Source organism: Pipistrellus hanaki (genome assembly GCF_964339955.1).
Source record: "Pipistrellus hanaki genome assembly, chromosome: 2".
Taxonomy (NCBI): Eukaryota; Metazoa; Chordata; class Mammalia; order Chiroptera; family Vespertilionidae; genus Pipistrellus; species Pipistrellus hanaki.
In genome coordinates, this window is record NC_140504.1 from 199,872,996 (window position 1) to 199,895,241 (window position 22,246).

General features: G+C 68.9%; 3 protein-coding genes across 3 annotated transcripts; 2 read left to right on the forward strand and 1 right to left on the reverse strand.

Annotated features, from left to right (window-relative positions):
• Positions 1 to 2,240: 2,240 nt before the first annotated feature.
• On the reverse strand, positions 2,241 to 4,236 carry B3GALT6 (beta-1,3-galactosyltransferase 6). Its single transcript, XM_084874273.1, has one exon. The coding sequence runs from the start codon at positions 4,109 to 4,111 to the stop codon at positions 3,116 to 3,118; it is 996 nt and encodes a 331-aa protein (XP_084730399.1). The 5' UTR covers positions 4,112 to 4,236; the 3' UTR covers positions 2,241 to 3,115.
• Positions 4,237 to 4,328: 92 nt separating this feature from the next.
• On the forward strand, positions 4,329 to 15,944 carry SDF4 (stromal cell derived factor 4). The gene is made up of 7 exons (XM_084874272.1): positions 4,329 to 4,426; positions 6,549 to 6,898; positions 8,225 to 8,361; positions 9,252 to 9,365; positions 14,088 to 14,246; positions 14,527 to 14,702; positions 15,528 to 15,944. The coding sequence occupies exons 2-7, from the start codon at positions 6,594 to 6,596 to the stop codon at positions 15,702 to 15,704; spliced, it is 1,068 nt and encodes a 355-aa protein (XP_084730398.1). The 5' UTR covers positions 4,329 to 4,426; positions 6,549 to 6,593; the 3' UTR covers positions 15,705 to 15,944.
• A 1,405-nt stretch (positions 15,945 to 17,349) lies between these two features.
• TNFRSF4 (TNF receptor superfamily member 4) lies at positions 17,350 to 21,292 on the forward strand. Its single transcript, XM_084874282.1, has 7 exons — positions 17,350 to 18,822; positions 19,011 to 19,133; positions 19,434 to 19,538; positions 19,760 to 19,826; positions 20,247 to 20,458; positions 20,597 to 20,707; positions 20,987 to 21,292. The coding sequence occupies exons 1-7, from the start codon at positions 18,681 to 18,683 to the stop codon at positions 21,046 to 21,048; spliced, it is 822 nt and encodes a 273-aa protein (XP_084730408.1). The 5' UTR covers positions 17,350 to 18,680; the 3' UTR covers positions 21,049 to 21,292.
• Positions 21,293 to 22,246: the final 954 nt, after the last annotated feature.

Sequence of the window (22,246 nt, forward strand, 5' to 3'; positions counted from 1 at the left end):
TGAAGAGCCCTCGATGCTCCCCACTCCGGGGGCCCCACATTCACGGAGACGGCCCAGCGCCACCCCCACCCCCAGTGTCCGGGAGGGCAGAAGCCCTCTCGCCCCCACCCGTAGCTGCTGCCACGGCTGGGTCTCCAGGATCCTCCTTCTCGGCAGGAACCGCTAGCCGGGTGGGGCTGGCCGGCCCCTGGGTGCCTGGACCAGGGCTGCACCGCTGCCGACCTCCGCCCAGGCCTGGGGCCCAGCCCTGCCTACAGGCGCTGCCGAGGCACCTGCTTCCCATGTGGGTCACGGGACGCCAGTGAGCGGGGCTGTGAGGCACCCGCCATGGCCACGGCCTCCTCTCATCTCCTGCCCGGCCCGGGCAGAGCTTGGGGTGCCTGCCGGGTGCACACTGCAGGTCTCAAGGGCTGAGGCCAGCCAGCAGGCAGGCAGGATGCTGGCTCTCAGCCTTCTGCAGGAGCAGGCCTCACATGGCGTGGGGCCAGGGAGGGCTGGGAGTGAGGAGGGCGCTGGAGAGGAGGGGGAGCTGGAGGGGGGGGAGACAGTGGAGAAAGGGTGGGGTTGTGATGAGCACTGGGGGAGCAGAGCTAAGGGTGTGAGCCACCTGGCCCCCGAGAAAGGGGGTGTGGCCCCAGGAGCCAGGTGATGGGCTGTGGGGAGCCCCTCCTGCAGGGGCTGGGAGGTAACCCCAAGGAGCCGGGCGCCTCAGGGCTCAGACAGGGAGACCCACTGGTTGGACTCTGCTCTGAGGCCAGGCCTGGGGGATGGACAGAGGAGCAGCCACGGTGCCAGGACAGGTCAGTCAACCCAGGCGACAGGAAGCACAGCCCGAGCCTTGCCCCCATCCCTGCCCCCGGAACCAGGTGCAGGCACGACGGGGGGAGCGTACTGGACAGACTCCGAACTCCCCCTTTCCCGCGCCCCCCCCATCTGAACCTGAGTTCCCTGTGGTTCCCCTGGAGGCCTGTCTGCACGTGCCTCCTGGACCCGGGACGGCAAAAGGCATCCCACTGTGGACAGGGTGCCCGGTGGCTGGGGCCGAGAGGGGAGCACCGGCCGCCCCTCGGACCCTGGGCTGGACGGAGCCAGGGCAGTCGCCCAGCCGGCGGGGGGCGAGGGCCAGACCCACAGACGTCGGAATGCAGGGGCTGGGCAGTGGCCACAACGGGGCCCATCTCCCAGCCCGGAGGCTGAGCCCAGGGAAGAGGAGGCTGGGCCCGGCCAGGGGCTGTGGGGTCTGAGCCCAGCAAGTCCCCACAGAGCACCAGCGGGAGGAACAGGGCCCTGGCGGAGCGAAGGCCACGACTGCAGGGAGGGCCATGGCCAGGGTCCTCTGTGGCTCACGGCTGGAAGGTGGCGTACGGGCTCAGCAGGGCCGAGACCCTGAGACTCTGGGGAGACCCTACCAGGCCTCTCCGGCCTCTGGGGGTGGCAGCCAGGGCTCCCGGCTGCATCCCGTCTCCACCCGCTGTTCTTTGTGCCGTCAGAATTGGTGATGTGACACAGACTTCAAAGCTAAACGTACAGTTGTGGGTAACTGGAACGATGCGAGGAGACCAGGTGCCCTTGCCCAGGCCCCCAGGGTGGAGTGCGCAAAACCGAAGGGCAATGTCACCCGGGCCGGCCCTGGGAGGTCCCCCTCCCACTGCACCCCTCCTGGGCCCCTGGCAGCACTCATTTGTCCCGTCTCCGGGGCTTTGCTGGTGCAAGAACCTCGTAGAAACGGGAGCGGGCAGCCCGTGGCTTTTCGTGGCGGATTCCTGGGGGAGTCACCCAGCCACGGAGGGAAGGGAGGGAGGCCTGCAGTCCGAGGACGGTGGGGCGTGCGAGGGACGGCCCGGTGCACACCATCGCCGCCTCCAGGAGCACCCGCCGGCCAGACGCCGCTTTTCTTAAGAAGCCACTCGGGAAACCTCGTCAACATTCCAGGGTCCGATTCCCGGAACCCGCACAGCCACGGCCGGCCGCGTGAGCAGCCTCGCCCCCGGGCGGCCACGAGGCGGCCTTAAAAGGAGTCTTTTCGGAAAGAGACAATAGGACGGACGTGTGTGTGTAAACGGAAAAGAGAAATGGGATGGTTTTGGAATTCATCCGTGTTTAAACACACATGCAGCCACGGGTCTACGGCTCCCTCTGTCAAAACAGACTAATCCACGGATTCCCGTTCCGACAGAAACAGCTTCTGCAATAATTTAAAAGGAAAAACACTGAGACCACACACTCCCAGCCGGAGCTCCTGTCTACACAAACGCACAATGTTTATAAATAAACCGCAGGCAGGAGCTGAGGCGCGCTGACCACACACTCGCTGCCGGGAGACACAGAGCACGGACGTAAAAAGAAGTCCCATCTGGGACGCGCACACGAGTGACACCGACAGAGGAAGACGCACAGGAGGCCGCCTGACCGCAGTTCTCCAACTGCCACTGGGTTGCAACACGCGGCCGGTCGCCACCGGCCGGGGCCCGCGGTGGGTCAGCTCACAGCAGGCACGGCGCTGCGGGCAGTGACTTCCAAGGTGGACGTCGGGTTCGAACAGGATGCAGGACAGGGTGTCGTACCACCCGGAACAAGCAGAGCTGAGCCTGCAAGTGCAGGTCCGCTCCAGCTCCAGCCTTTGGCTCCTGGTCCCTGACTTGGGTGGGGCAGGACAGCAGGACGGGGGTGGGGGGAGAGAGGGGTAAATGGTCTGCAGGCCCCTGCAGACCCAGGAGGCTCTTCCCCACTCGCACCCAAAGTTGGGCATCGTCACAGTCTGGGCAAATGCTGGCTGAAACCCAGGGGCAGGACGCTTCTCCCTGGACACGATGCGTCGTCCTGGCAAGCCGCAGAGCAAGAGGCTCTTGAACAAGGCGGCAGGTGCAGCCACTGAGGTGCGTGCCCCGGGGGTGCAGACTGGACCTGGGGTCCAGGAGCTGTCCGTGCTGCACGGCATGTGCTGAACAGCCCCACCAGTGACCACAGAAACGAGGTCCCCCTCGAGTGCTGGACTCATCCCAGACAACCAGCCGGACCGGTCAGCTCCCCTAGGGGAAGGCCGGCTTGGGGGGCTGCCGAAGGAGGGCTCCGGGGCGTTGGTCCCGGCCACCCCTCTCCTCCGCCAGCAGCCGCCTCAGGGGATGCCCTCCCTCCTCTGGCAGCACTGGGAGGGCGGTGCCGACCAGTCGTAGACGTAGGAGAGGCGCAGCTGCACCTCCTGCTTGCACAGGCGGCCCTCGCGCGCCAGCGTCTGGTGCTTCTCCAGCATGTCCTCCAGGCTCTGCTTGTGCGTCACCAGGTACTGGTTGCTGCAGCCACGGGACTTGTACTCCGTGTCGAAGCGCGGGTCGTGCTCGCGCTGCACGTCCACGGGCGCCAGCCAGGCGCCCATGGACACGTCCTCGCTGTGCCAGGCGCGCAGGAACTCGCGGCTCAGGCGCAGGTAGCGCACCAGGTCGGCGGAGAGCACGTAGCCGCCGCCCAGGGCGTAGGGCAGGTAGTAGTCGCAGAGCTGCCAGGCCGCCTCGCGCCAGCGGCCCCCCGGCTTGACGCGCCCGCGGCCGGAGAAGAAGCCCCAGTAGAGGCGGCGGCGGCGCGCGGGGTCGCGGGAGCGCAGCTCGGCCAGCATCGCGTCCAGCCGCACGAACGAGTCGTCGTCGGCCTTGAGCACGAACTCGAAAGCCACGTGCTCGTCCAGCCAGGCCAGCATGGCCAGCACCTTGGCCGTGAGGTTCTCGTAGGCGTCGCGCAGCGCGGGCAGCAGCAGCAGGTCCCCGTGCCGCGCCTGCTCGCGCTCCAGGGCGCGCCGCTCCTCGGCGCCCAGGCCGTCCGTGCCCACGGCGAAGCGTGCCCACACGTCGCCGGGGCCGCCGCGCCGCGCCGCCGCCAGCCACGTGCCGCGCACCACGCTGCGCCGCTCGGCCGCCCGCGGCGCGGAGGCCACCAGCACGGCCAGGAAGGCGGCGTCGCGCGCGGGGCCGGCGGGCGGGGGGCCGGGGCCGTGGCCGGCCGGTGAGCGAGGGCCCTCGGCCGAGCAGCGCGCCAGGTAGAGCAGGGCGACGCCGCACAGCGCCAGGCCGCCCAGGCCCAGCGCCGTCCGGTGCCGCCACGCGCGCCGCGGCAGCTTCATGGCGCTCCGGCCGCCTGCGAGCGCGCCGAGGCCCCCGGGTCCACTGGCCGCGAGGCTGCGGGCCCAGCCGGCCGCCTGTCACGTGGGCCGGCTGCCTGTCACGTGGCCAGCTTCCCGTCACGGAGCCCCGCGCGCCCTTGCAATTGGTCGCCCTGGGAGGGCCGCTTCCGCCCGGAAGCAAGATGGCGGCGCTGGCGTCAGCGCGCGAAGTCGCACCGCCCTCCAGCCCGGAGCCACGCCTCTTCCCGGAAGAAAGATGGCCGCGGCCTAGCGGAGTCTGGCTGGAGGCGTCACAGCTTCGGCGGCTCCCGGGCGGTGAGTGCGGGCGCGAGCGGTGCGCGGACGGCGCGGACGGGTGTCGGGGACACGGGCCGAGGGGCGCGGGCGGCGCGGGGCGACCTCCCCGTCCTCGTCTGCGACGCGGGGCCCGCGACGCCTGCTGTCGGCTCGGCTCAGTGAAGACCTGACGCCCGCAGGCGCCGGAGCAGCGTTTACAATTGGCGCTGGCGTTTCGCCGACAAGAAGCTGGTTCCGCGGGACCGGTACCCCGGGGCGGCCGCGGAATGTCGCTGCCGCTCAGCCGGGCCTGTGGCGCGTCCCGCGCGCTGTCGCCTCCCGGCGGGGACGGGCGGGGACCCCGGGAGAGGCCGTGCGCCGGGCGGGAGCCTCGCCGGCCTCCCCACGTCTGGCCGCTGTTCCCGGATGCCCGTGCGCCGCCCGGGGAGATGGCGGAGGCGGGGTTGACCTTGTCGGGGAGCGGAGTGCCGTCCGTTGGGGCTGCCAGAAGCTGGCGCCTTCGTGGCCCGGAGAGCCGGACGGGGGGGTGGGGAGGGCGGCGCCGGGGGCGGGGCTGGGGTGGCCCACCTGGACCGCAGCCCCCCTGGGGTGACCCCCGAGCTGCTTGTCCAGCTGTCGGGCCCTCCCGCTCGGGTTACAGCTCTGGGTCAGGGCCAGGGGTGTCCCGCGTGCACCTTTGCAGGGCCCATCCCTCTGCCTGTCTGAGTGCCCGCTGTGCGTGGACGGCGTGACAGGTGCTGGGCGTGAAGCTGATGGACACAGGGTCCCATGGTCTCGGAACCAACGCGAGTTCCAGTAACTGTGACTCAGGCTGGTCACCGCCCGGAGCTCTTTGGACAGCCTGCGGGCGCGGTGGGTGTGGGGAGGCGCCGGTCCCACAGGCCTGGGAAGAGGGATGTCAGGCTGCCCTGGGGACTCACGCCCTCGAAGCAATGACACCGAGCTAGACCTGGCTGAGGCCTCTGCACACACAGAGGCTCAGACCCTCGGGGTGTTGTCAGGAGCAGGTGGTGTACACAGGAGGCATCAGAGAAGCAAGTGGTGGCAGGGGCCAGGCCAGGGGCAGCCGCCGGCCTTCGGCCCCGTGTGCCCTCAGGCTGGGAGTGGGCTCCCTGGTTCCTGAACTCCACATGCCCAGGCTGGGCTGCTGCTGGCAGGACCCAGGCCTGAGGGGAGTGTGCTCAGGGCCACCCCCCTTCCTCCTGGGAGCACTGTCAGAGGAGGCAGGGCCTCAGCTGCACCCGGAAGGACCAGCAGGTGTTTGCCAGGTGGACAGACCGGGAGAGGAGCAGGTTAGGGGGCAGGAGGAGCTGGGGTTCCCTCTGGGTGACTGTGAAGGTCCAGGTGGGCCCTGTTCCCAACTCGGAGGGCCCTGGAGAGGGGCCCAGGTGGCACGCAGGTGTGGGTGAGGCTGCGGTGGGACCCTCGCCTGGCAGTGGGGACAGAGGATCCTTTGTTCCTTGTCCGCCAGGGGCAGGTGTCCTAGTGACAGACTTCCGGGAGCTCCTGATGAACAGGAGCAAGGATGTGTGTGTGTGCGTGTAAGCGTGGTTGTACACACATAGGTGTGTGTTTGCCTATGTATTGAATATGTAAGTGTGGTTGTACACACGTAGGTGTGTGTACATGTATGTAAGTGTGGTTGTACACATGTAGGTGTGTGTGTGTGTGTGAGAGAGAGAGAGAGAAAGAGAGAGAACACATAGGGGTCATTGAGAGGGAGGGAGGAAGGGGCTGGTGCCCTGAGGGGCAGGTTGGGTGTTTACTGACACAGGTGCAGCCCTCATAGAGCCTTGGGGTGGGGGTGAGGGTTCCTGTTTCATGGGGACACTGAGGTTGAGGAGGTCGGGGGCTCGGCCGAGGTCGCAGAGCTCACACGTGCTGAGTTGAGATCTGGAGAGAGGTCCCAGGACTGTAGGCTCGGCCTCGATGCCGATGCGGGAGGGACAGGGACGGCGCTGAGAGGGGCAGCCTCTCACAGAGGGAGGCGGAGCGAGCAGCGCTCCTTGCGTGGGCCTAGAAGCCGTCTCTTCAGTCCAGCTCTTGCTGGGGGTCTGTCCTCTCTGGACCGTCACCCCTCGCCGGGGCCTACGGCCTGGACTGTGGTCTCACTTCCTCCCTGCCTCCCCTCTCTCCCCAGCTCCTGGCCACCCTCACAGGCGCCCCTCGGCCTGGACCCGGGGCCATGGCGTCCAGGCCAGCTCCCTGCTGTGGCCTGGCTCCTCGCTGCCTCTGGCTCCTGGGCCTTGTCCTGCTGATGGACACGTCCGCCCGGCCCGCCAACCACTCGTCTGCCCGGGACAGAGGCGGCCGCAGGGAGGACAGTGAGATCCTGCCCCCTGACCACCTGAACGGGGTGAAGCTGGAGATGGACGGGCACCTCAACAAGGACTTCCACCAGGAGGTCTTCCTGGGGAAGGACACGGACGGGTTCGAGGAGGACGCGGAGCCTCGGAAGAGCAGGAAGAAGCTGATGGTCATCTTCTCCAAGTAGGTGGCCCTGGGCGGGCGCACGTGGGCGGGGCTCCGGGGGCCCTGCTGGTCCGGGCCTGACTGCGGCGAGGGAGGTGCCTGCAGCGGAGGAAGGTGCCGTGGCTGCTCCTGGCCGGCGCTCGGAGAGTCTGCAGGGGTCACGGGTCGAGCTGAGGTCACAGGGGTCGGGCTGAGGACGTGGAGCCTGAGCAGCAGGAGGTCCAGGAGGGGCTCAGGCCGGAGCGAGGGCCCTGCAGCGGGAAGGGCTGTGGGATGGCCTGGAGCAGGGCCCGCCCTGGGTGCCCCACGTGCCTGTGTCCTATAAATGCCTATGAGACGAGCGAGAGGGGTGGGGCACACTGTGCCCTCCACACGCAGGGGCCAACGAGGGCGGAGACCAGGGAGGGCCAGGGGCCCCCGGCCGGCAGACTCAGGAGGCTGGGATCGGCCTGCTGAAGGCAGCGGGCAGGCTTGGCTCATTACAGGGCGCCCGGTGGGGCCCAAGCAGCCGCAGGGGGTGGGACGCCACCTGCAGTACCAGCAGGAGAGGGAGGTGAGGCAGCAGGAGCCGGGCCGTCCGTGTCTGCCCTTGACATCGAGGGGAAGACTGGGTGCAACGTTGGGGAGAGGGCCATGGCCAGACCAGGGCCTTCCAGATCCCGCGCTCAGGAGAAAGGGGGGCCGGAGAGGAGCTGATGGGGCAGCAGGCAGTCCGGGGAGCCCTGCCGGGCGCCCCCTGGCGGGACGAAGGACTGAGCCCGACTCAGTTCACTGCACCAGGTGCTCCAGCTCACCGTCCCTGCCTGTCCCTGGCTCCAGGGCGCTGGTCTCTGCTGCAGGAGAGGGAGCTTAGGGGCCTGGCAGGGCCCGGTGTGCTGCTGCTGTCCAGTGTGGCTGCCCACGGGGATGCGTGTGCGCACTGCCCTGTGTGTGTGTGTGTGTGTGTGTGTGTGTGCAGCCGCACACACGTGTCTCCAGCTGGTGCCTCGGCACCTGTCCTCCACCTGGCGTGGGTGCCTTGCCACCAAGCCTGTGCCCTGGGACTCTGACCCATCCCAGGGTCTGTGTCTGTGGAGCTGGGTGTGATTCTCCCATCGAGCGGCAAGTGGGGACCACTCGCCTGCCCAGGGCCCAGGGCTGCTGGGTGGTGACAGAGCTGCAGACACACTGCCCGCGTCCCCGGCCACCCGCTGTCCCCCGGTGTCCTTCCTGACCCCGTCCCCAACGTTCCCCTGGGCGCAGTGTCCCTGCTCGTGGGGTCTCACAGCTGCCCGTGGCCCCCGCCATCCTGTGTCCTCTGTCCTGGCCGTGGGCCCCAGGCCCTGTCTGACCCCCGTCTGCCAGGGTGGACGTGAACGGTGACAGGAGGATCAGCGCCAAGGAGATGCAGCGCTGGATCGTGGAGAAGACGGCCGAGCACTTCCAGGAGGCGGTGGAGGAGAGCAAGGCGCACTTCCGCGCGGTGGACCCCGACGGCGACGGTACACCCTCGCCCGCCCTGCCCTGCGGGGCCTGGGGGACCGGGACGGAGGCCGGGAGAGCCCGAAGGGCCCCGGGGTCTGCCTGAGGCCACTTCCCAGCTGGCTGTGCTGTCCGGAGGGGCTGGTGAAGGTTGGTGCTGGCCGGCCGTGTGCGGCTGCCTCCACAGTGCGTGCCTGGGATTTTGTTGATTCTGAGCGACAGGGAAGGAGTGAGAGAGAAACGTCGATGTGAGAAACATCCATCAGTTGCCTGCTATATGCACTCCAACTGGGGATCACCCACAGCCCGGGCACCCACCCTGACCCAGAATCCAACCATGACCCCCAGTTCATAGGTCAACCAACGTCCAACCACTGAGCCATTTGGGCCGGGCTAGAGAGTGGGTTCTTTTTATTTTTATTTTTTATTTTTATTTTTTTAAATATTTTATTGATTTTGCACAGAGAGGAAGGGAGAGAGATACAGAGTTAGAAACATCGATGAGAGAGAGTCATCGATCAGCTGCCTCTTGCACACCCCCTACTGGGGACGTGCCCGCAACCAAGGTACATGCCCTTGACCGGAATCGAACCCAGGACCCTTCAGTCCCCAAGCCGACGCTCTATCCATCGAGCCAAACCGGTTTCGGCGATAGTAGGTTCTTTTAAGAATCCGTTAGAATCCTCACACAGCCTGGCGGGTGAGGCCCAGTGGTTGAGCATCGAACTATGAGCCAGGGGTCACGTGCCTGGGTTGCAGGCTCCATCCCCAGTAGGGGGCGTGCATTGATGTTGTCTTTTTCCCTCCCTCTCCTTTCCTCTCTGACGTCAGTAAAAGGATTGTTAGAAACAGAGTATGTTTTTTGAAGGGCTTGTCGTTAGGCGCCCTGACAGGACAGTCTGCTTTCCAGGCCGCGTGTCCTGGGAGGAGTACAAGGTGAAGTTCTTGGTGAGCAAAGGCCACAGCGAGCGGGAAGTCACTGAGAAGATAAAGAACAACCAGGAGCTGAAGGTTGACGAAGAGAGTGAGTGCCGGGCAGGGGCGGGGGAGGCGGGGGGGGGGGGGGGGGGGAGATGACGATGCTGTGCAGGGGCCGGGCTGTGGGGTCAGACCCAGGGACCAGGGGGGCACTGCCTGCGGTGGGCGCTGGGGAAGCTGGGAGGACAGGGCCAGCCCAGTTTTCAGGGCCAGCCCTCTGAAAGCGCTTCTCACCGGGGTGAGGGTCTGAGCTTGCCTGCGCTGGCCGCTGCCTCCAGCCCTCCTCCCGGGTTTGTGTCCAGCGTGTGGGGCTGTGGGACACGTGAACGCGGGTGTCGACGGCCTGTTCCTTCTGCACGGCTGGTCGTCACCCGCGTGGCCCCAGGCTGGTGCCATCCTCCCCGGACAGACGCGCGTGCCTCTCCGAGGCACCTCTGCCCACGCGGTCCCTGCCTCGTGCGCCTGGCAGGGGGTGGAGTGTGTGACAGCCTCGGTGACGTCCCTGTCACCCTCCCATCCTCTGCTTTGAGGCTGCCGGGGCCACTGCTGCCCCCATGGACCTGGGCACTGCTGTTCCCGGCAGGCCCCTGCCATCAGCCGGCAACCTGCCTTCTGGGGCCAGGAAAGTAGCTGAGGTGAATGTCAGCCTCCCGGCCTCCCCGGGCCTCCCCTGGCCTCCCCTGGCCTCCCCTGGCCTTCCCTGGCCTTCCCTGGCCTTCCCTGGCCCTGCCGTGGCTGTGATGCTGATGGGATCGAGGCTCGGCCTCCCCCGGCCTCCCCCGGCCTCCCCTGGCCTCCCCTGGCCTTCCCTGGCCCTGCCGTGGCTGTGATGCTGACAGATCAAGGCTCAGCCTGCCCTGCCTCCCCTGGCCTTCCCTGGCCTCCCCTGGCCTCCCCCGGCCTCCCCCGGCTTCCCCTGGCCTTCCCTGTCCCTGCCGTGCCTGTGATGCTGACAGGATTGAGGCTCAGCCTCCCCAGCCTCCCCTGCCTCCCTTGGCCCTGCTGTGGCTGTGATGCTGACGGGATCGAGGCTCAGCCTCCCCGCCCTCCACCAGCCTCCCCCTGGCCCTGCTGCGGCTGTGATGCTGATGGGATAGAGGCTCAGCCTCCCCTGCCTCCCCTGCCTCCCTCAGCCCTGCTGCAGCTGTGATGCTGACAGAATCGAGGCTCAGCCTCCCCTGCCTCCCTCAGCCCTGCTGTGGCTGTGATGCTGACAGAATCGAGGCTCAGCCTCCCCTGCCTCCCTCAGCCCTGCTGTGGCTGTGATGCTGACAGAATCGAGGCTCAGCCTCCCCGCCCTCCCCCAGCCTCCCCCTGGCCCTGCTGCGGCTGTGATGCTGACGGGATCGAGGCTCAGCCTCCCCTGCCTCCCCTGCCTCCCTCAGCCCTGCTGTGGCTGTGATGCTGACGGGATCGAGGCTCAGCCTCCCCTGCCTCCCTCAGCCCTGCTGCGGCTGTGATGCTGACGGGATCGAGGCTCAGCCTCCCTGGCCTCCCCCGGCCCTGCTGCGGCTGTGATGCTGACGGGATTGAGGCTCAGCTGTGCGTGGGTCCAGGCGTGCTGACAGGCGAACAGACAGCTGTGTCCCCTCCCCAGCCCCTGCCTCTGTTTCCCTGTCTGTCCCGTTAGTGAGCGGGGCTCCATGGTGGTGCTGAGAAGGCGGGTCAGCGTCCTAGTCCTGCTCCTGCCCTGGCGGGCGGGAGAGCTCCCAGTGCTCCCTGAGCACGCAGGGGCTGTGGTCACCCTGGGCAGGCGCCCCGGCTGAGGGGGGCTTCCGACACCCTGTTGGAGTCGCCGGCTGACAGTGAGGACTGTGCATGTGTTTATAGACTCGGGCCTGCAGGTTTTCCTCCCTCGTCACCGCTTGTCCGTGGGGGTGGGGGTGGGGGTGGAGCCGGCCCCCGGGGTCAGTGAGGAGGTGTCCCTCCTTCCTGTCTCCCGCGGAGGCCTCAGCGATGGTGGGACCCTTCGCTCCATCGGCGGACTGGCCAGCGAGCCTTGGGCGCATCGCTGTGCTGAGGCGCCTGTTTGTGGCCGGGTGCGGGGTTCTGTGAGCGTCTGAATCCTGAGTAACAAGTGAGGTGAAGCCCACCCCGTTTGTGTTTCTTCCTCCTCCTCCTGCTTCCCTCTGCCGAGGTGCGGCCTCGCTCACTCTGTGTTCACGCTCACACCTGGGTTCTTCCCGCTCAGCCCTCAGAGCTCTGTCCCAGCACTGCGTCCTCCCGTGGCTGGTCTCCCAGCGCCCGCCCGCCTCCGGGTCCAGGGTCCGTCTCTTTCTCTCTCTCTCTCTCTCTCTCTCTCTCTCTCTCTCTTCTCTCCCTCTCTCTTCTCCTCTCCCCCCGTCTCTCTCCCTCTCTCTCTCTCTCTCTCCTCCCTCCCTCCCTCCCTCCCTCTCCCTCCCTCCCTCCCTCCCTCCCTCCTCTCTCTCTCTCTCTCTCTCTCTTCTCTCCCTCTCTCTTCTCCTCTCCCCCCCGTCTCTCTCTCTCTCTCCCTCTCCCTCCCTCCCTCCCTCCCTCCCTCCCTCTCTCTCTCTCTCTCTCTCTCTCTCTCTCTCTCTCTCTCTCTCTCGTGCTTGCCCGCCTCTCCCATGGGCTGTGTCCGTTTGTGTGTCCGTGTGTCCTGTGGCTCAGGCTCTGCCAAAGGCACCTGGGTCGTGGGGCCTCTCCTGCTGCCGTCCGCCTGTCCAGGCCTCGCTTAGGGACCGGGGGCGGGAGTGGGGGGAGGGGGGCGCTGGGAGGGAGAGGGATGTCGGGTTGGGGTCGGAGGTGAGTGCAGAACTCCGTCCTCTGTCCCCTGGCCTCCCCTCGCTCTCCTCTCTGCGCACCTGCATGTTCGATCAGTCCCTTGTTTCCCTTCAGCTCGGTGGGAGGGAATGGAGGGCGAGGGGGAGGGAGCCCCCCAGCCCCAGGTTCCTGGGGTGCGGTCACGACACAATGGCCGGTCGGGCACTCTCAGACTGTTCCCTCGCGCTTGCTCGGAGCAGGGCCTGTCCAGGCGCCTCCCCCTCTGGGTCTGTGGGCGTCCCTGTCGGGCCCCGTCTCTCCAGTCTGTCCGTGGATCTTCTCCCACAGGGGCTTGGCACTGGGTGTAACCCGGCCCCCTCCCCCCCCCCCCCCCCGAGATCCCGTCTGAGACCCAGCGTGTCAAACCCGCGGCCTGTGGCCCCACCAATGTAACGGTGCAGGAAACGTTTTAATAGGAACTTCATGACTTAGTCTTTACAGTATCCTCTTACACACGATTATCGATAAGGAGCTACAATGTCTGCGAACGGCTGGTGACTGTCATCATGCTGCATTCGTTCCCCTCAGGCGCAGGCGCACCACTTCTCACTAACACCAGCCGGGAGTGGTTTGGTGGCCGATGCCGCATCCTTAGTCTGGGACTGACTGGTTTGGTGTGGGCCACAGGGAATATTTTGCTTTCGGAGAGCAGGAAAATGGGTTTATTGGTGTTAGGCTTATTAGTTTGTGCAGTTACTCAGTGTCTGGTAAGTGAATGTTCAAGAAAAAGTATTAATTTTTATAAAAGGTTCCGACGACTCGTCTATCTCGGCCCTTTGTAGTCGGCAGGTCTCTGGACACCGCCCGCGTCTCTGGGCGAGGGGAAGCGTCCACTGAAGCCCGTCTGCTCGGCCTTTGGGTCAGAGCTGCTTGTCTGAGGCCCTGAACGCAGCCCAGCTGCCACGCCTCTCCCAGGTCGGTCGGCCCCGGCTCCGGGCAGACGGGCCGTCTGTGCGGCCCTCACTCTCCCCGCAGCGGGGCCGGCGGGCACCCCGGCTGCTCCCGGCTCGGGCCTGTCTTCCGAGGGCAGTGAGTGCCAGCGACGGGGTGTGGGGCGACCCTGCTCCCTGCTGACAGCGGGGGGGACTGGGGCGGGGAGACCCCTGTGCCCGGCCACTTCTGCTTGGAGCCAGATGGTCACTGACTCACATGCCCTCCGTTTCATCCTCGCTCTCACCCTGCGCCCGCCTTCCCACGGGCGGGAGGGCCTGGGGCACGGTTGGGGCTGCAGAGTGGGTCTTCCCTCAGGGCCCGCCCTCCGCCCCGGCCCCTGGGAAGGAGGGGTCTGAGTCAGGGCTTTGTCCCCTAGTCAGGGCGTGCTCCTGTGACCTGGCAGCAGGCTGGGGCTGCCCCGCACTTGTGGAGGTCGGTGCCCATGGGGTGCCCCCTGCGTGTGGGGGTGTCTGTGTCTGAGACTTGGGGCTGTGTCCGGGGAGGACAACCCCCGCCGGACCTGCTGCTGACCTTCCGGCACCCGAGCACGGCCGCGGCAAGCTCCGGTCCCTGGGGCTGAACTCTGAGGGGCAGGGCCTGTGCACAGCCCGTCCCAAACCGCCTCAGCACGGGCAGCGCGTCTGGGACTTGGGCAAGTGCGGGGGGCGGGGAGGGGGGGGGGTGCGCGTGCGGGGGAGGGGGCGCGTGCGGGGGGCGGGGAGGGGGGGGTGCGCGTGCGGGGGGGCGGGGAGGGGGGGTGCGCGTGCGGGGGGGCGCGTGCGGGGGAGGGGGCGCGTGCGGGGGGCGGGGAGGGGGGGGTGCGCGTGCGGGGGGGGCGCATGCGGGGGGGCGCGTGTGGGGCTGGCGCGTGCGGGGGGGGCGCGTGCGGGGGAGGGGCGCGTGCGGGGGGGGGGGTGTGTGCGTGCGGGGGAGGGTGCGCGTGCGGGGGAGGGGGCGCGTGCGGGGGAGGGGGCGCGTGCGGGGGAGGGGGCACGTGTGGGGTGACCTGTGCCGTGTCCGTGCCAGGATGCTCACAGGTGTGCCCCCGCAGCACAGGAAGTCCTGGAGAACCTCAAAGACCGCTGGTACCAGGCGGACAACCCCCCGCCGGACCTGCTGCTGACCGAGGACGAGTTCCTGTCCTTCCTGCACCCCGAGCACAGCCGTGGCATGCTCCGGTTCATGGTCAAGGAGATCGTGCGCGACCTGGGTGAGGCCGGCAGCCCTCCTGCCTCGGCAGGCCGCGGGGCTTCTCTCTGAGGGGGAGGCGGGGTGGGGCCCGCTGGGGTGGCCTCCGGCTGGGCCCTGCAGGAAAACAGCCCGGTGGGCGCCATGTGGCCTCAGCCAGGTCCCATCCTGTGAGGCACGGCTGTTCCACTTCGGTCTGAAAAGTCACAAACGGAAAATCCGGCAGCAAAACCCCGTGGCTGGCTCTGCCCGTGGCCCTGGGGCTCCGTGCCCACTCCAGGCTGAACGCCCCATTGTTCCAGACCAGGACGGCGACAAGCAGCTCTCGCTGTCCGAGTTCATCTCCCTGCCCGTGGGCACCGTGGAGAACCAGCAGGGTCAGGACATGGACGACAGCTGGGTGCGGGACCGGCGGAAGGAGTTTGAGGAGCTGATCGACTCCAACCACGACGGCATCGTCACCATGGCTGAGCTGGAGGTGAGCGCGGGGACACGGGGGGCCTGGGCCGTGGGGGAGGTGGCGGGGGACAGGGGGTGCCTGGGGACGTGGGGGGGGATGTGGGGGTGCCTGGGGCCGTGGGGGAAGGGGGGGCGGGACGTGGGTGCCTGGGGCCGTGGGGGAAGGGGGGGTGGGACATGGGTGCCTGGGGATGTGTCCATGGCAGGCGAGCAGGAGGCGGAGTGGGTGGCCTCCTGTGGCTGGTCCCTGGTCACGGGTCACTCAGTGGGACCTGAGCGGAGGCTGTGGGCCTCCGGGAGGCCCCACCAGCATCGCCAGCTTCACGCCCAGAGGGTGGCCGTGCCTGTGCCCTGGGCCTGGGTGTCCCGGGTGCCGTGGCCAGTCCTGGCGCTGAGAAGCCTGCCCATTGGGGTCGGGGTCGGGCACGGTGTGGTTGGAGCCTTCGGTGTACGTGCCGCGAGCACTTTCCCACTGTGATGAGTCATTTCGTTTTACTCGAGAATTCTCTGCTCCTGTGGTGGCTGGGGCAGCTCAGGTCCTGTGGCCCATCCAGGCCCCGTCCATGGGACCAACAGCCCCTGGCTCCATCCCGGCAGGGCCCCCCTCCCTGCCCTCTCCCCGGGCCCACGGAGGCAGCGCCCCCTGGCCTGGGCCATCGCCAGACCTGGGTCCTCCTTCCAGAACATTCCCACATCCGTCCTGCGGCCCGGTCCACAGGGTGTCAGAGAGAAGGCGGGGCCTGCTGTGGCCCGCAGCCGGCTGCTCCCTGGGGCCTCGGCGCTGGCTCGGGCGGGGCGCGGCCGGGCCCCGTGTGCTGGCGGTGCTGACCGGGCGCCCTTGCAGGAGTACATGGACCCCATGAACGAGTACAACGCCCTCAACGAGGCCAAGCAGATGATCGCCATCGCGGACGAGAACCAGAACCAGCACCTGGAGCCCGAGGAGGTGCTCAAGTACAGCGAGTTCTTCACGGGCAGCAAGCTGGTGGACTACGCCCGCAGCGTGCACGAGGAGTTCTGAGCTCTGAGCCCGGAGAGCGGAGCCGCCACGGCCCTGCCACGGCCCCGCCACGGCCCCGCCACGGCGCAGCTCACCGCCCGCGCGGGGGCAGCCCGGGCTCGGGGGCTCCCGGCATCGGTGCGCCCTCCGCCCCAGAGGCACGGACTGCGGCAGAGCCACACTAACTTATTGACGTGTAGTCTCTCTTCCTCCAGCTTATTTTTTGGGGACAAAAATGCATAAATGGTGATTCGGAACATCTGTGGCCATGTGGCTTCCCTTGAGCTTTGAGGGGGTTGTTAGAAGCCTGGGCTGGAGTGGGGTTTCTGCAGGAGCCACGACCGGATGGGGCCACGCCAGGTCAAGGGGCGGCAGGTCAGGGAGCCGCCCTTGAGGGGCCAAGAGGAAATGGGCGTCCAGGTGCGGGGACATCTGAGGCTGGGCCCTGGGCTCTGCTTGTGGTGGGGAGGGGGGCGGGGAGGGGCCCCGAGCGGGGAGATGGGGGGAGGGGCTGGGGCCAGCTTGTCGTCTGCAGTCCGCCGTGACGCGGGGCTAGCTGTCCAGGGCCGGCTGGGTCCGCTGTGCCCAGTGCTCTGGCTGGTGTGTGGGGCGGAGGGGGACCAAGCTCTGAGCATGTAAATTACTGCGGGCCCCTGACCCCACGCCTGGCGTGTGCCCGCCCCCAGCACCCTGCCGCACGGCCCCTCCCCGTGGCTGTGGTGCCTCGGGCACAGCGCTGGCCAGCAGGTCGGCTTGGCCTCGAAGGTTCCACCTCAGAGCAGAGGGCCCGGGCTGCCATGTGACCAGCCCTTGCCACAGAGACCCACTTCCGAGCAGCACGCCTGGGCTGCCACAGAGGAATGGGCGGGTGACACCTGGGTTTGCAGACAAACAAGCAGAGACTGTTTTCAGATCTGATGGGAGCTCATGGTGGAGGGGGTGGGGTCGTGGTGGAGGGAGGTGGGATGGGGGGGAGATTGTGGAGGAGGGAGGTGGGATGGGGGGAGATTGTGGAGGAGGGAGGTGGGATGGGGGGAGCTCGTGGTGGAGGGAGGTGGGGGGAAGATGGTGGAGGAGGGAGGTGGTGGGCCAGGCCCAGGTGGTCTGGGGGGAGCAGGTGTGAGCTCCTGCCGGAGGCGGGGCCTGCAGTGACTGCTGCTGTCAGTCACCTGTGAGCAGATGCCTGGCACCTCGGCCGGGCGTGGGGGCTCCGGCGACACCCACGGCCCCGGGGCGGGCCCCACACAGGCCCCTGGGAGGAGCGGGCGCTGCCGCAGACCCCGGGCGCCGCAGCCTGAGGCCACGGCTCTCTGTTCGGCAAGAACGACGCTCTCACGTCCGGGAGACGGGCACGCTCTCACAGCTGCCTCTCCGCGGCGCCCCCCCCCCCCCCCAGAGGCTCGGGAGGCCGGGCTGCGTGGGGCTGCCTCTCCGCGGTGACCCCCCCCAGAGGCTCGGGAGGCCGGGCTGCGTGGGGCTGCCTCTCCGCGGTGACCCCCCCCCCAGAGGCTCGGGAGGCCGGGCCGCGTGGGGCTGCCTCTCCGCGGTGACCCCCCCCAGAGGCTCGGGAGGCCGGGCTGCGTGGGGCTGCCTCTCCGCGGTGACCCCCCTCCCCAGAGGCTCGGGAGGCCGGGCCGCGTGGGGCTGTCGCGGGGACTTTCCCGCAGGTGGGCCCGGAACTGCTGTACCTGCGCCCAGGCAGGAGGGACTTTCCGGCCTCGTCCTGTGGGAGGCTCCTCTCTGGGAAAGTTCTCAAATTAGCTGTCGAGTAGGTGCGCCTGGGCCCCTGGCACGACTCAAAAGGTACAAAACAACCGCTCTACCGCCCAGCCGCTGCGCCGGCGGTGCCAGGCCTGTGTGCGTGTACACACGTGTGCATGCATGTGCGTGTGTGCGCGCGCGTGTGTGTGTGTGCGTGTGGTGCACGCACGTGTACGTGTGTCTGTGCTCACTCCACCTTTACACACCTGGCGGCCACCTGTCCTGGGGCTGCCCAGGCCCCGTCTGAGGCCGCCACGTGCTCCAGGGACAGTCGGCTGGACCATCGTCTTCTCTGTTCGGCGGAGCTGGGGAGCGCCCTTGCCCAGGCTCCCGAGAGCCACAGGCTCCGGCTTGTGGACCGGTGACACGCCACGCACACAGACACGGCCCGCACATGCTCCCCGCCCGGCACCTGGAGAGGGCGGGCCCGCTCGGCGGCGGCGGCACGGCTGGGTGTGGCCAGCCCGGGAGCCGGGATGGGCCTGGGTGAAGGGGCTTGTGCCCCAGCCCCATCGGGGCTCCCGCGCCAGGTGCCGCCAGCCTCGGCCCGACGCCGTGTCTTCACCTGGCCGGCCCTCCTCGCAGCAAGGCCAGTCGTGTGGGGTCAGGGCTCCATGTGGACTGGGGACACTGGCCTCCCACCCCTGCGGGCTCAGACGTGGCTGCACACAGGCACCTGCTTCCCTGGCTGCAGCCCTCACCACTGCCACTGCCCGCCCCGCCGGCCGAGGATCCGGCCCGGAGCCGGGACCCTCCGCAGCCGAGGCTGAAGGAGGCCTGACCAGGGCCCGTCTCCTGCCTGTGCCTCGGCTCCTCGTGGGCTCTGGGCGCCTTCTGTGAGGGGGGCTGTCACACTGGCCCCCTGCCTCCTGAGGGTCTGCCCTGGGGGAGGGACAGTGTCCAGAGGAGCGAGTGTGAGGGCCCGGGATCTGTCCGGGCGGTGTGGCCGGTGGGGCAGTGGGCAGCCCCGCACCAGCCACGGGCTCCACCTGCGGGCGGGACGCTGTGGGCGGGCTGGTGTGCGGGTGGGTGCAGACCAGACGGCGGGACCCGCGCTGGGGGGGTCGGGGACGGGGTCCTCACTCTGGTCAGCTCTGCACGGGGTGGGAGGGCCGAGCCTGCGGTAGTGGAGGGTGCCCTCGGTCCTCCTCTGCTTCCTCCCCGCCCCTCCCTAAGCCTTTATAGTCACATCCTGCAAGGAAAACCCACAGACTCCTGCCCAGCTGCGAGGCAGAGATGTGTGTGGGTGCTCAGCGGCCCCGGGCACCGCCGTCCGCCCTCCTGCTCCTGGGGCTGGCGCTGGGCTCCGCGGCCAAGCTCACCTGCACCGGGGACACCTACCCTCGGGGCGACAAGTGCTGCCATGACTGCCGGCCAGGTGAGCGGCCCGGGGCGGGGCAGGACGGCACTGGGAGGCCGGGGCCTGAGGAGGAGAGGGACACGGAGGGGGCGCGGGCAGGCAGGGGAGGGTAAGGGCTGTGGGTGTCACGGTGACAGGGTGGGGGGCGCTCAGGGTGGCGAGGGACTGGGACCAGGCCCGTCTCTCGACCTCCCCCCGCCCCACAGGGTTCGGCATGGTGGAGCGCTGCACCGCGGCCCAGGACTCCGTGTGCCGAGAGTGCGCCCCCGGCTTCTACAACGAGGCCACCAACTACCAGCCCTGCAAGCTCTGCACGCAGTGCAACGAGCGTGAGCCCCCCAACCAGCCGCAGCCACAAACCCCAAACCCCAAACCACAGAGGCTCCGCGGGGGTCCCCGGCGGCTCCCTCCTCCGGGGGCGGAGACCAGGGAGGGCGGCGGGCGGGACGGGCTGGCACGCGGTGGCGGGAGTTCTGGACACGGGTGGGCAGGCAGCCAGGCGGCCACGTGGCCAGGCCGGGCGCAGCGTCCGGGGCAGAGGGGGTGAGGAGCCGCCGGCCTCGAGGGAGCCGCGGGCCCGAGGGAGGGGCTTTGGGCGTGGCTGGTCCTGCAGCCCCCTCTGCCCCCAGAAAGCGGGAGCGAAGCCAGGCGGGCGTGCACCCCCGTGAGCGACACCGTGTGCAGCTGCCGGCCCGGCACCCAGCCCCGCGGCCACAGCTTCAAGCGAGGAGTCGGTGAGCCAGCAGGGCCCTGGGCCGTGCCCCCTCCATGCTGCCACCCACTGCCAGCCCTCCCGACGGCCCAGTGCCCCCCAGGCCATGCCAAGATGGGTGCGGGGTGGGGCTCCGGGTCGGGGCCCGTGGGTGGCACACAGGCAGGAAGGCTTCCGGGGCCGAGGGGGAGCCAGCTGCACAGCCTGGCGCCATCGTCTTCGTTGTCTTCGTCTTCGTTGCAGACTGTACCCCGTGCCCCCCCGGACACTTCTCCCCGGGCAACAACGAGGCCTGCAGACCCTGGACCGAGTGAGTGTCCCCACGTGGCCCACTGCCCGCTCAGCCCTGGCCCAGCCTCCGCCCGGCCCCGGCCTCCCTGCCGGCTGCATTGGGGGGGGGGGGGGGAACCATCCCGGGACCCAGGACTGGGGCTGGGAGCGGTGCTGGGACTTCATGGTGGGCAGGGGTTGGGGTGAAGGGCTGGGACCCAGGACGGGCTGGGAGTGGTGCTAGGACTTCATGGTGGGCAGGGGTTGGGTGAAGGGCTGGAAGGAGCCAGCGGGGAGCAGAGTGAGCGAGGGGATGTGGGGTGAGCAGACCCTGGAGACCCTGAGGGTGGGGTCAGGCTGAGGGGTGGCAGGGACGCAGGCTCCTCAGTCCTGGCCAGTCCCGGGCGTGGGGTCCCTCGGGAGGAGGAGGGCTGTCTGAGCCGGACAACACCGCCCGCAGCTGCAGCTTGGCGGGGAAGCACACCCTGCAGGCCGCCAGCAGCAGCTCTGACGCCGTCTGCGAGGACAGGACGCCCCCTGCCCCCCAGCCCTCGAAGACCCCGGGCCCCCCAACCCGGCCCTCCACCACCCGGCCCTCCACCGCCCAGCCCTCCACCGCCTGGACCCCGACCTCACAGCCGCCCACCAGCCCCCCCACAGAGCCCCCCAGGGGTAAGGCGCCCAGCCTCACCCAGCAGGGTCCTAGCCCCTGGGGAGTGGGGCGGGCGGGAGGGAGGGCGGGTGGAGACGGCGTGGCCGGGGCTGCCCTGGCCTCCGCGGTGGGCCCCACTACAGCGCTGCTCCCCGCAGGCCCCCAGCTGGCCGCTGTCCTGGGCCTGGGCCTGGGGCTGGGCCTGCTGGCCCCCGTGGCTGCCGCCCTGATCCTGCTCCTGCACTACAGAGCCAGGAGGCCGTCCGCCGGTGAGTGCTGTGCGGCCCAGCTGATCCCTGAAGGCTGAGGCCGAGGGGCTCCCCTCCGCCCCTCCCCTCCCCAGGAGGCCATGGCCTCTCCCCTCCACCCTCTCCCCTCCCCTCCCCAGGAGGCCATGGCCTCTCCCCTCCGCCTCCTCCCCTCCCCAGGAGGCCATGGCCTCTGACCTCCGCCCTCTCCCCTCCCCAGGAGGCCATGGCCTCTCCCCTCCGCCTCCTCCCCTCCCCAGGAGGCCATGGCCTCTGACCTCCGCCCTCTCCCCTCCCCAGGCTTCCGGAAGCCCATCCAGGAGGAGCACTCGGACGCCCACTCCACGTTGGCCAAGCTCTGAGCACGACCTGGGTGGCTGTGCCCTCTCAGGCCAGGGGGTGGGGTGTCCCAGGCACAGGCCGCCCCCCTTGGCACACATCACCCCATCGCTGTCACCTCATCCTCCTGACACCCCTGTGCCCGGCTCCCAGCGCTGTCCCTGCCCGCACCATTCTCGGTGCCTCTGGGCCGGCACCTGGGCCCTATGTATGCTGTGCATACTCCCCACCCAGGTGGTAACCCCAATAAACGCTGCCGGCAAATGTGGGTCTGTCTGGTGTCCATGGCTGGGACTGGCCTTCCTGGGGGCTGGGACCCGCCACCCGGCGGGCGCTGAGGGACGTGTGGGAGGGGCTCTGGTGGGGCACTCGGCGGGCACTCCGCATGCAGCGGGCACCGGCTACACCGAGCCCACCCGAGGGGGCCCCTCGGGCAGCATCCGGGGGTGCAGCGCCCCCCTCGGTGTCCCTCCTGTACGTGACAGGAAGCCGGGACCTGGCCGTGGAAACGCTGAAGTGAGCAAGACCACAAGCCACGGCTGGAGGTGGGGAGACACGCAGGAGCTGCCGAGGGAACCAGATGCGGGTCCCAGGGCCTGAGGGGGCGTGAGGCCGTACCTCAGGGAGCCACGGCGCACTTGGCAAAGACCTGCTCAGGGACACCGCTCACGCCCCCCTCCTGCCTGGCCCTGCCAGTCCCGCCGCCAGGACTGCCATCTGCTGGGCGTCCTGCCCGGGGCGCAGGGGCCTCTGGGCGCACACAGACCCCGACCGACCGACCGCAGTGCGTGCAGCTGGGGGCATCACTCTGGCGCTGACGGAGCCTCGGTGCCCCAAGCCCCCGCCCCGGCCTCTGACCTTTCCCTTCTCAAACCTCTGACTCCGCCCTGAACCTCTGGCTGAGCGTCATCCTCCCGTTACCGCACTGAGAGAACCGGGGACAGGGCCCCCCGTGGGACCAGACCTCGGGGTTCCTCCCCAACCCACCCGGCCCAGCCACCCCCCGTTGGCGCCTTCTCATCGCACCCCGGCCCGTCCGGGCTCTGCCGACAGCCCCAACGTCTCTTCTCCGGGCCCCGCCTGAGTCCCAGGCGGGTGCTGAGCTGTGTCCCCCTCAATCCCGGGGCCCGTGGGCACCTGGGCCTGTCCCCACCGGCCCCGCTCTCCCTGCCCCAGCCCTTCCGTTACGACAGACTCCCCGTGGGCCTCACGCCGCCTGGG

Excerpts from the sequence above, each read along its gene's own strand:
- B3GALT6 (XM_084874273.1), bottom strand. The coding sequence starts at position 4,111 with ATGAAGCTGCCGCGGCGCGCGTGGCGGCACCGGACGGCGCTGGGCCTG.
- SDF4 (XM_084874272.1), top strand. The coding sequence starts at position 6,594 with ATGGCGTCCAGGCCAGCTCCCTGCTGTGGCCTGGCTCCTCGCTGCCTC. Across the intron at positions 9,366-14,087 it reads GCTGAAGGTTGACGAAGAGA|CACAGGAAGTCCTGGAGAAC; the intron begins GTGAGTGCCGGG and ends GTGCCCCCGCAG. Across the intron at positions 14,703-15,527 it reads TCACCATGGCTGAGCTGGAG|GAGTACATGGACCCCATGAA; the intron begins GTGAGCGCGGGG and ends GCGCCCTTGCAG.
- TNFRSF4 (XM_084874282.1), top strand. The coding sequence starts at position 18,681 with ATGTGTGTGGGTGCTCAGCGGCCCCGGGCACCGCCGTCCGCCCTCCTG. Across the intron at positions 18,823-19,010 it reads CTGCCATGACTGCCGGCCAG|GGTTCGGCATGGTGGAGCGC; the intron begins GTGAGCGGCCCG and ends CCCGCCCCACAG. Across the intron at positions 19,134-19,433 it reads CTGCACGCAGTGCAACGAGC|AAAGCGGGAGCGAAGCCAGG; the intron begins GTGAGCCCCCCA and ends CTCTGCCCCCAG.